At 37.3% G+C, this 12,634-nt stretch overlaps 1 protein-coding gene across 1 annotated transcript in view; it reads left to right on the forward strand.

The window, feature by feature from the left end:
- Positions 1-12,634, forward strand: part of ADGRL4 (adhesion G protein-coupled receptor L4) — a 72,897-nt gene that overhangs the window by 47,391 nt on the left and 12,872 nt on the right. Inside the window, exons 8-13 of the mRNA XM_058030075.1 lie at positions 1,152-1,268; positions 2,352-2,545; positions 3,813-3,980; positions 5,496-5,699; positions 6,694-6,914; positions 7,009-7,075. Coding sequence (XP_057886058.1) covers positions 1,152-1,268; positions 2,352-2,545; positions 3,813-3,980; positions 5,496-5,699; positions 6,694-6,914; positions 7,009-7,075 — 971 coding nt within the window. The remainder of the gene's footprint in view (positions 1-1,151; positions 1,269-2,351; positions 2,546-3,812; positions 3,981-5,495; positions 5,700-6,693; positions 6,915-7,008; positions 7,076-12,634) is intronic.

Here is a 12,634-nt window from a genome sequence, read left to right on the forward strand (position 1 = left end):
GATTCAGGTGCAGTCTCCAGTGGAACTGTAGGTGTCAGTCACCAAGGTGACAGAAAAAGCTGATAAAGAGAATGGAGAGGAATCCCTATGTTGAAAGGTTAATGATTGTATTCCTTGGTTTTGTTCTAAAATGGTAAACTGGATGAGCCAATTTCCAAATTGGACCTAAACACTAAAATATTTTGTTACTGTTTTTCAGCATGAATACATTTTGCACAGGTCTCATATGTGCCAGACAACACAATTTTAGGTTAAGACCTACAACATCACCCCTCTCTCTCCACTGCTTTTTTTGGTGTAAGCTCTTGAACTATGAGCTTTACAAAACTCCAGCCAAAGAAAACAATTTCTTATGCCCTTACAAACATTTTCTGACAGCTGGTCTATTGAATAGCTCATATTATTTTTGTGTGCTGTGCTATAAGCAATGCAGATGGTCTAGCTTAGTGATATTCCTCTGTCAGTCAAGTTTTAGATTTGTTTTGTTTCATTTTGTTTTGCTTTACTTTGTTTTGTTTTTAAAAAAAGCCCTATTGACTTCTTTTTATTCCCATCCTGGGTGATTGAAACTCAGCGCCGTAATGAAGCAAGTAAAGAGCTCAATAGTCTCTAATGTAGTTTTTGTCCTAAGGGGTGATGCTTGCTTGTTTGCTTTTTGACAAGACACATCATTAGTTCATGGTGCAGTGTGTATTTGGTAGCGTGGATGGATAACCATAAAACATATACTTTTCAAAAGTTAGCTTTTATCAAATGTTATTATTCAGTGGAGAATTTTGTGCTTTCCTTTTTATAATTGTGATTTGTAGCCCCTTTCAGAAATACATTTTTAATAAAGCAATAGCTCTTCCTAAAGTAACCTACATTGTTTTTCCAGTACCTAATTTAAGGAAAGGTAAATAAGAGACTATATTTTTCATAGAAAGAGTAAAAAGTATGAGAGCAAAATGTATGCATGAAAATTTTTAAAAATAGACGTTTAAACAAACGTGTTATATTAATGACATTTTTCTTGAAATATTTTGCACAAGGATAGAGTCTTAAAATTCACAGTAATTATGCAATCCAGTAGCACACTTACTAACCCAACTCTAAATTATGGCAGGCCATAATGGAGCTGTGATTTGTACAGTATTTTTCTTGTTTTACAGCACTCAAGGTTTTTGCTTTTGATTCGCACCACATGAAACACATCCACCCTCATGTATACACAGGGGGAGATTACGTAAAGATCTCTCCAAAGAAGAGAAAGGAACCTCATCCAAATGGTAAGAAACAAAGGTTGAAGAGTAGGTGGGTTAATAAACACTTTAGACAGACTTTTACCCACTAGAAAACAGCCAAATGTGCTGTTTACCAAGGCTGAACTTCCCCACTGCTAGCTACAGAGAAGACAAGGTATTTTTGTGACCCTTTCTCCTTGATTGTCTCAAGACTGATATTTCTAATATATCCAGTGGCACAGTGTCCAATGAGTTTTCACCCTGGGCATTGATGCTACAGACCTGAGCTTTATCCATTTCTCAAGCCATAGATCTGCTGTATGACTTTGGGCCAGCCCCCCTCAACTCTCCTTCAAAATTTGCTGCATTTTTCTGTTCAGAGAGTAGCTCACTGGGGCAAGAATGTTTGATCTTTAGTACCAAAACCAGCAAGACCCAGATCTGGCTTGTACCTCAGAGTTACACAGAAAGGGCTTGCAACTACTGTTGCCACTAAATATAAATGCATATCACTAAATATAAATACATGTGTTTAAACAGTTATGGACTCATACCACATAATTTCATAAACATGGAAAAGATTTTTCAAACCTTTGTCTTCCATCTAATCCGTATCTCAAATCATATCAGTATCTAAAAATGTGGTTTATTGTGGTACCAGGGAGAAAGTCTCCACATTTTTTAAGATCAGCATTGAACCCTAAAATATCTTTTTCTTTTTCCCATCCTGGGTCCAATGTAATGGAAGTCAAACATCAGAAAAGTCCAGTATTTACTTCAAGTCAGAGACATTTAAGTCTATAAGAGTTGACACCACATGTGTAACCAGTTGCAGAACAGCAGCAACTATACATTACTCTAGGAAAAATACATATGGATATATCTAGTTAGTATTGCCGGTGTGAACACACGTTTTTACTTCCAATGCCAGTTACATTGTTTTAAATAAAGCTATATTTCATTGTCCCTAAAACATTTTTATAAGTATTCCACAAAGACTCCATCTGTTTTGCATATTTTATGCAATAGCAGCAATAATGTCTATTGCTTATTGTTTCCTTAATGCCTTCAATTTTGTTCTTCCATAAAAGCCCCCAAACTCCTAACCCTGGTGTGTTTGATTGATAGGCACCGTGGCAGTTGTCTTTCTGCGGTACAGCAACATCGGCTCGCTGCTTTCCTCGCCCAAAAACCTCTCCTCCAAAGACCCTTCCGAGCAGAGACAGACAGTGAGCTCTGCAGTTATAGCTGTTGCAATTAGCTCAAATCCACCCACACTCTATGAGCTCGAGAAAATAACATTTACCTTAAAGTATGCCAAGGTAAGGAGGTTTTTTATTATCAGCTTCAAGTAAAACAAAGCATTAGCTAATCATTTTATGTGATGTAAGCATACCTGCAGCATATGATGAACTAAGACATAATTCTGTTGTTTGCTGATGTGATGTTACAGTTTACTACTCTAATAAGATCAATCTCAAATGTGACATCCTAAGTGCAATATACTAAATATGGTACAGAGGAAAATTGCTATGGGGCTTAAGCAAGGGCAATGATGCCATCTTGGCTGGGTTGTAGTATGGATAAAATGCAGATGTCTGAAACAGAGAATATAACAGGATCTTGATTGTTCTGTACTTAGGTGGGTTTTGTTTCTGACAGTGTATCGGACAGTTAAGCATGTGTACTTAAAAAAGGGGAAGTAATGCATCAAGGTTTGTGCAAAAAAGGTAACCTGGAATTAGGGGGTAATAGCAGAACCTATAGTTTTGGAGCTTTGCTATTTCTGAAATCTGAACACATTTATTAAAACTGAGAAGTTTACTTCCAGCAAATACAGATTTTTGCTGGCTTGAATCATATGTGAAAAATTACCTCACGCAGCACAAAGAATCATCAGAAACATAACAAGAAAGCAATTCTGTAGAGAGGTGAGCAATGGAACAAGGTGCTAACCTTGGTTACACAGCTTTTAAATTTGTTTCTTCCCTTCTGAGTTAGAAATCACCTTTATATAAATTTGCATGTATTTATAAAGCCTACATTACAGGGGAGACTTAGTCTTTGACTAGATTTAGTAAGCACTCACTGTACTAAATAATACTAATGGTCTTCCTCATCACTGTTGTGTAGCAGGTGATATAGCAGGTGTGATATGACCCTGGCTTTATCCCAGATTGCTTTGTAAAATGCATGGAATAAGTCTTAGGTTTTGAACTGCTCATTTGGAATGGATAGGCAATGTGGCTGTAACCTTGGAGTCTACTCCATGTTCAGCAGGTGCAAGAATATATATAACAATGTTTTCAATAGATAAAAATTCCAACATCTTTGCAGGTGCCAGCAGGGTTCAGTAATCTGATTAGACTACATGTTTGGTGGGGTTTTAGCTGTGTGAATAAATTGCTTCCATCCCCAGCCACATTTTAATTGCTTGGAATAGGCCTTGCAGAATGTGTGTTTTGTTTCCCAACCTTCCAATGATAACAAGCATTTTTTAATGAATTGTGCGGTCTAGCGTAAGAAAGGTCTCTTGATGGGAAATATCCTGCCTTTTGCCATCAGCAGAACATCTTGTTTCTGTTCCAGACTGCAGATAAAGACATTAAATGTGCATTTTGGAACTACTCAGACACAATGAATGGCAACTGGGCTACAGAAGGCTGTGAGCTGACACATTCCAACTCCACTCATATCTCATGCAAATGTAATCATCTGACTCATTTTGCTGTTTTGATGTCCTCAGGTGGCTCCGTTGTAAGTGCTATTTTAATTTAGTGTTTTACCTGATACTTTATTCTGTTTTCTTTCCTTATGTTTTTATTTTAGTGCAACCTGCATACTCACCCCCCTTTAGGTTGTCTCTCAGTTTTGTTCAGCAAACACACAATTTATTGTGCACAAAGCAAACAAAATTCCTCCCATATGTGTTTGAATTTCCTTATGTCCTTTCTGCAGTATTACAGAGCAGTGATGCAGCAAAGTATCTTGTTCCAAAAACACAGTCTGTTGTGCTTATTTTTGGAGCATTGCATTTCATTTTACATCTCACTTTAATACTGCTGTGGGATTTATCTGCCATTCATTGGTGGTCAGTAACCATATGGCCCTGAATTTCTGTCTCTCAAAACTTTGCCACGCATTTGTCTAACCTTGGCATCTAAAAATCTGCTTTAAATTCTCTCTGGAGAGTTTGCAGCAGCATAATCATTCTGAAGTTTATGGCTATTAAACATGGGCACTCCCGACCAGCACAAAATTGGGAGGATGGCCATTCAATTTATGTCCTTCTTACATTAAGAAGCTCCATTGATTTCCAGGGTCTCAGTGGGGATCTGCAGGAGCTCAGGTCCTGCCTCAGGAGGCAGCTTTATAAGGTATCAGAACTGACAGCAAGCAGAATATTAGCATGAATATACTGTATTGAGACAGTTCTCTCACACTGTGAATTTCATGCTGATAGAGGCTGTTTCCTGGTTGCTAAATAGCATCCTAAGTCTTCAGTTGAAATTTAAAACCTTTGCAGGTACCTATATAGTTATTTTGAAAAGAAAGGCTGGGAGGTGAAGAATCTCTCATCCTTTATTTAGTAAAAAAATACTGGGATATATTTTATGGTCAGCTGAATACCATCCTTTTGCTGATGTACAGTCATGTATTTCAGAGTTTCTTTGTTCAAATAGCAAACAGCAAAAGAAATTGTATTCTTATACAGAAAATATTCATGTCCAGTATTGAAGTATCTTGTGTTTCTCTGGAGAAAGTTCATGTTAAATATCTGGAATAGCATTTGCTTGAAATGATTGTTATTTCAGAGTCTTGTTTTGATCATGTTGCAAATTCAGTAAGACAGTTATTCAGTTTTGCTTATCTAAGTCACTGCTGTGATAAGTCCTTTTATATTAGAAAATATTTGTGTCATATTAATAGATGTCCTACTGCCAGTGTATTTGTCATTCACCGAAATGATCTGATTTTGAAAATCTTATTAGGAGATACTGATGTTAATAAAAAGTTTCGTTAAGAAATATCAGAAAACGCAAGAGCAGGAATATGTACAGTTTATTACTAATTTCCCCTAGAATTATATCTGTCTCACAAAAACCCAATACTTTTTAGATTATCCAAAGTGTACATTTCCAGTGAAACTCTGCAAACAGTTTTGATTAATATTTTGTAGAAAAGAAGAAAAGAGCTGTATTATAGAATGAGGTCTTTCTTGAGATGTTACAAAGCTGTTCTTTTAAATACTATATTATAATTTTCCCCCAGGGTGTTACAAATTATAGCATTCTTACAAGAATCACTCAGCTAGGAATAATTATTTCGTTGATTTGCCTCTCCATGTGCATTTTCACCTTCTGGTTCTTCAGTGAAATTCAAAGCACTAGAACGACAATTCACAAAAACCTCTGCTGCAGCCTTTTCCTGGCAGAACTTATTTTTCTGATTGGAATTAATATGAACAATAATAAGGTGGGTAGTTTTCACTTGTGCCTTGATTTTGTATTGCAAAATAAATATACAGTATAAGATAAGATCTTCCTTCCACTCCCCACACTTCCTACCTACAATAGTGACCCTGCCTTCCCAGTACAGTAACAGGAAATACAAAATGGTCATTTAAAGAGGCAGGCCCTTCATCTGAGCTGGTGTGTAGTGACTTTACTCCATGGATTTCACTTAAAATTTGTCACCTTTACTGAGAATGAGATCTCAAAGTGTTTAGCATTTTCACTTCGCTTAGGATGCTGTATAAAGCCACGTTGGTGGCCCCCAGGTTAACGGTGTTCTCTAAAATCAGGCCAGAGCTGCAATCCCAAGCTGACATCTGAGATATTGAGCTGTAGGCTGGAGGACCACATGTGAGGTCTTGACCTGTCCCTTTTGCTTTTCAGAAAGCTGGGGGGTTGATTTTTGCATCTCAGATTAGTTTCAAGAAATAAAATGATGCATAAATTATCAAAATATCCTACTATAAGTAGCTGAATAGGATTTAAAATCACTTGAAAAAATACGAGCTGCTATCCCTGAGGTAGCACTCCAGCATTGATGGATTGAAAAATATCATTTTACAAACACTTTGTATAACAAAAGTTATTTCAGAAATAATTCCTTGTGATTCCTAATTACAATGTTATCAAAATAATAAAAATTAACTTTCTGTAGAACAAGCCTAAAGACTACTCAGCTATAACAATAGGATCAAACTAGTCAAGCCACTTATGGGAAGACAGAAACTAATTTTAAAAGTGGAATTAGTCTATTTTACCATTTGCTACAGAAACCACTAATGAGCAAATGTACAAATGGGTGTAGGCCAAGTTCTTGTTAACCAGCTTTACAACTGGGCTGAATCCCCACTTTAAGGTCACTCAGTTGCTGTGCATGTACTGTTATGTTATAATATATATTGACAAAAGCCAGTTAATGGGATTGTGACTCCTGCTTTCTCTGGTTGAATTTCTAGCTCTTCTGCTCAATTACTGCTGGACTACTCCATTATTTCCTGCTAGCTGCTTTTGCATGGATGTGCATTGAAGGTATTCACCTCTACCTTATAGTTGTGGGAGTCATCTACAACAAGGGTTTCTTGCACAAGAATTTCTATGTCTTTGGCTATGTCAGCCCAGCCGTGGTTGTTGGAATCTCTGCTGCACTGGGATACAAGTACTATGGCACCACAGAAGTGTAAGTCACTGTTTCTGTGTCCAAATCATTGTACAGGCGGAGACAATAGTCACAAAAGCACATTTCAAGGCATTTTCTGCTGTTTAATTTTCAGATGTTGGCTCAGCACTAAGAATAACTTTATATGGAGTTTTATAGGACCAGCATGTCTAATAATTCTTGTAAGTATAATTTTAATTTTTTATTGTAGTACATAAAGCCAATAATAAAAGGTGTTTAATAATCACCCACCCACTGCCAGCATAGCTGTGAGTGCTAATTATAGGGCAGAATTGACTAATTTAGACCTTTTTATAGTACCTCTAAATTATTTATATGCTGTACATCTAAACACTTTACTAGTCTGAAAAATGAATGTTTGACAAAAAAAGTTCAATATAATATCAGAGGAGTTTTTTCTTACTCTCTTTCTTTTATCCCAACGTTTTGTGAAATTCTGTGAAGCATTTCTGGTTTTTACAGAGAGGCATCTTTGTATGTCACTGGCATCTCAGCATGGCTCAGCAGGAGGTGTTACACAGACACCATCCTAGCAGACAGATAATCTGGTTTTTCAAATGTTGTGTGACTTAATCTCTTATCAGTGATCGGTCATCTTTGTAAGATTAGACTGTCATCTTTGTGGTTTTATCATTCGCATGTACCCTGTCATCATCAAAGCCATTTTAGACTAAATTGCGACGTCAGAGAAAAGAACCTGCTATTTCACATGGGCAGACAAGTCAAGTATTGATAGCCCTATTTCAGCTGTGAAGAGCGCCTTTTTAATTCCTATTGGAAGTGGTTTCAAACCTGCAAATTTGGCAGGTATTACATGTTCAATTCTGAATCGAGATGTTTTTGGTGTCTCAGGAGCATTCCTAAGTGCTATAAAGTTTAAGGAACCATTCTGGCTGTAATGGGGCTGTATTCTGTACGACTGTGTTGACAGTGATAGCTGAGCTAACAGGAGGAGAAGGTGCAATAGTGAGGCCCCACTACACCCACGGTCAAGTCAGTTACAGCTGTGTTCCTTTTTAAGCTATTTGGTATAATGTGAGGATTTGTTAAAAAAAAAAAAAAAAAAAAAAGTGGAAGGTCATAACGCATTCAACTTGGTAGTGAAACAGTTTTATGTCAAGGCATTTTCCATTTCAAAGCTTAATAAAGTATCAGGTATAATTCTGGTCAAATTTCACGCCAAATTCCCACTGCATATTGGGTACAGCTGGAAACAACCTGCCAGATATAGCTGCAAGGTTATGCCTCCCCATCTCACCCTTCTGGTGAGCACAGCAAATTTTGAGAGGCAAAGCACCCTGACCTCCCTTGGGTCAGTGCTTCTGGGTCAGATAGCCCTGGTGTCCAGCAGGTTAATAAGATGAATAAAATCATGGCAAGGCATCATCCTTTACTAGGAAATTCTTACAATTCTTAGGTTTATGTTTACAATTTCCTATTTCCTCTTTGGACCTTATCTTTCCTTCCATGGAGGCAGCAGGGCTGGGGTTTTGTTGTTATTTCTCTCATTGCTGCTCCTCATTTGCCCTCAAGTAAAGATTTATGCACAGTGATCTATCTCTGTAGGGTTAGCACACGAAAATCGCATTATCAAACACACAAAATGCTCCAAGAGCAGGCATCTGTGTCCTTGTTTTCAGCTCCAGCTGAGCTGTGCCCAGTGGGGATCTCAGGTACACAGCACAGAGGCAGAGCAGGTCTGCAGTGGCTTTGCTGTAAATCTGGCTGGCTGCAGAAGCAAATCCTGCAAGCTGGACTCTGAGGCCTGTAGACATTCTCTGAGCACTCCAGATCTTCCAGCAATCCCTGCAAATTAAAAGGAGAAAGGGAGGTGTTAGAAGATGATCCAGGCCTGTATGCCAGTGCAGCCCTCCTATGGATGAGGAGAGCTGCCAGACAGTTTCTTTCTCACTCCTTTGCCTAAGACCTGTAGCTGAATAGCAAAGAGCCCTGTTCAGCTACTTTTGGTGTGTTATAGAAGTATTTTGTGCTAATTTGTTTTCCCAGCATTTGCATACTTCCATTTAGTGTCTCTTCATAACAGTGCGCTCCTAGATTGTGGGGGGAAAGGCAATCTGCTTTCAGTAAGGTGCTTCAGCAGCTCCAGGGTTTTTTTGAGGGTTTTGACAGCTTGTTTTGACAGCAAAATGAAGCCTGAACTTCAAGAGGGATATTTTCTAAGGGTGTAGGTACCTTGCTCATGCTCTATCCAGGTAGTACACGAAAATATGGAAAACCCTATGAAAATAGGCACTGACACTGGAAGATGAAGTTGGTGTCAGATGTCTTCTCCGTGGAAAGCACATTGTTGGTAGCAATTCTGTTTCCATTGTCCAGCCTTCCTGTTGAGAACACTGCATGGGCTTCAACATGACAAAGATTACTCTTTCCAAAGTAGTGCCACTCAGGCAGTCCTTTTAATTACAGGAGCCAATCTTTTCCCAATATTTCCATTCTGCCCACAGCTAATTAAAGAGAAAGAATTTAAAAAATATTAGTTCAGAACTCTGACAAGAAAATATCATTTTTGTTCTAGAATAACCAGATAGAGCACTACAACCATCATTCAAAGCTGAAATATCTGGCAGCTTCAAGTTTACCTTTAATCCTAAACTTCATCTGCTAATAGCATTGAATTTGCAGATTTTCCAAGACAGTTAGGAGACCATGGATACCAATTCTCTGGAGGGCTACTCACGCCAAAATTCTTGCACAAAACCATTAAAAACATTGTCAGGACAAATGCCCATGTACCCAAATGGTGGTTTCCCTTTCTGTGAGTGGGACCCAGGAGATTTGTCGTTTGGATTATACTGTAATATGCTTCTAAGACAGCATGTAAATGATGAACAGAACCCCTCCTGTACCAATGGTCAGCTGTCTCAGGGCACATTGTTTCAGACATGTCCTTGGGCTGTAAATCTGTAGTAAAAATGAAGCATAGGGAGCTCAAGTGTTTATCAGGAGTACAAATTAAGTTCTTCTCTGATTGCCTAAGCAGAAACACTTCTTCTGAAGGTGTTTGCTTATTAATATAGAGGTTCTATTAGAAGTTTTAAGTGCAAAGTAATGGCCTTATTGATCCCATCTAAAAATTATTATTATTATTAGATTGGTGACTGTACATGAAAAGAAGTGGGTCAGAAACTCTTTAGATGGACTTAGCAAAGAAAGAGCATTTTAAACCTTTAGAAAACAAGCTGCAAACTGAAGATAACTTCTACAATTTATTCCTTCCTCCTAATATTTGTAATCTTTAGAACCACAACCATTTTAACTAAAACTATGCAGTAGATTAGATCAAAGCATACAAGTATGGAGAAATTATTTATAACATGTATTTAAACTTTTTAATAGGAATGTGAGTTTATCTCAAGCTTTAAGGGACAAACATTCACACACATGGCAGCCAAAGACTGATTGAGGCAAAGACAAATATAAACCCCGGAGATAAAAGATATGAAAATGGGGGAGGAAAAAACCCAGAGAATATAAAGAAGCCCTAGAAGAGTTTCTTTACTATTGTAAAACACTCTTACAGGAATAATCTCCCTGGTAATAAGTGTGTAGAATGGAAATGAGTATTTGTCGCCAGGGTGACGTGGCTGCAGTTTTGATTAGCATGTAATTTCTGTCAGCAACAAACTCCTTCCCATTTTGGAGCATTTCAACATGGCTTTCCCCACCCCTGGCATCATAGCTTTTTGAGTGGGAGTAGACCTGTGTAAGGGCTTTATTCTGTACCCCTGGTGGTTTTGGAATCTTCATCTTTTAAACTCTGTAGATACAGCATAAGTTCTTCCACTTGTACCCTATTTTGAGGTTCAGTTATATATTAGTTATCCATTTGGGAGTAGAAATGATGTCTGGAAGGGTGGGCCAAGGGCTGTTAACACTGTAGTTATGAAAGTCTATGAGACATTAAAAGGAAAATTTGGAAAAGAATCACTGCTATTCCAAGTGCAGCTCCAGCCAACCCTTCTAATATACCTGTCTCCCACAATGTTCTCCCATCAAATCTGTTCAGCTGAGCTTTGTGCAGCAAGTTCAAAGTCACCCATGAAAACATGATTTGTGCCTTTACAGTATCGACAGAGTCATGCAGACTTGACTGTTGTACCTACTGTCACTGTCACAATAAATTGGCACACCTCTGTGAGGAACCAGGACTCAGAAGTGTGACGTGTTGTAACATTAATAGGTACAATTTGCCATTTGACAGTATAAATCTATCACTATCATTTGTTGAGATCACCTCCCTAATGAAAAATACAGACTTGCTCTTTGAGGTTGGAACATTTCCAAAATTGAACATCATCCAAATAATCCTCTCTGTGGCTTTTATCCAAACATCCCAGTGCTGTGCAGTGAGGAGGTAGCTCCTGCACGCTATTCCTTGTTTTACCTCTCTAATGAGTGTTTTTAGGTACTTTGAAGGTGTCTGGCTTGGCTTCAAGTTCCAGTTTCTTGAAACAATTGGTAATTGTAGCGTTTACAACTATAAAAATGGCTTATACACGAACCCTGCAATTTTCAGAGCATTCTTGTGCACTTGACTTAGAATGTACAAGCCAAGAATAATTCTTGGAGTGGTGTCCCCAGAAAATCCAAGCTCTTTTTTGATAAATGCAATGAATAATCAACTGTAAAGCAAAAATACTCTAAGAATTTCCGTGATTGATTAACCATACTGGTTGAACCTTTCTTATATAAATGAATGGGTAAATGAATAAAATATACAGATTGCCATTGCAAAATGCAAAAAAGTGACATATGAGTGATGAAAGCAGGCTAGCAGTAGAGTAATGCTTTTCATTAAGGAACTGCCTGCATATTCATTAGAGGTAGTCGATTACTTAAAAAATACATTCATCAGATAATTTATTTGATGAATTTTACCATTATTTGTCAAGTAATTTATTCAACAAAAAAAGGTAAAATTAATGGATTAGTGCATTTATCAAATCTCAATGGACAGCTCTAATACTTATTCAGTTCTGTACATTTAGGTTGATTCAAGATTAGTAATACTGCTGCAATCAATGCAGAAGAATTCCTGGCAAATCCATTACTGTGCTATTTTCTCATATACTCACAAATTTCATGCACTTAATCTAGACTATTCAAACTGAACATATTTCATATAAAAAATAAATATTCAAAGAATCTAAGATATTATATTTTCCCAAGCTTCGATAAAGAACATGGTCTGACAGACCATTGTTATCATTTCAAAAAAAAAAGAAAAGAAAAAAAAAGCAGCCCCTCTGAGGTGAGTCACATCACAGTGATGTCATCAAGTCCACTGTCTCTTTGGTCTTCCTCACTTTATTATCCTTGTTCTTCAGTGAAACATTGCACAATCAGTATTCCTGACATTGCTTGATATTCTAAGAATTATTATCAAAAATGTTCCTTGACCTCTGACTTCCACCACAACAAAACATAGCACCATCTCACATTTTTCCGTGAATATTTATGTTCTGAAAAATTCAATGGGTTTTTTTGTGATAAATGCTTAGTTATGTTTCTTATATAGATGTGAAAGATATACTCCACTGTTAACTGTGTGTTTTTCAGAAAATAGCTGTTTAAAACATTTTTTTATATCTACTGTTATTTCTCAGTCTGCCTTTTTAGTGGAAATAAATTCCTACTGGGACTAGCAATGCCTTTATTATTCTTTTTTAAAGAGTAATAGTCCCCTTTTCATTAACCTC

Source organism: Melospiza georgiana, chromosome 9 (assembly GCF_028018845.1).
Source record: "Melospiza georgiana isolate bMelGeo1 chromosome 9, bMelGeo1.pri, whole genome shotgun sequence".
Classification (NCBI taxonomy): domain Eukaryota; kingdom Metazoa; phylum Chordata; class Aves; order Passeriformes; family Passerellidae; genus Melospiza; species Melospiza georgiana.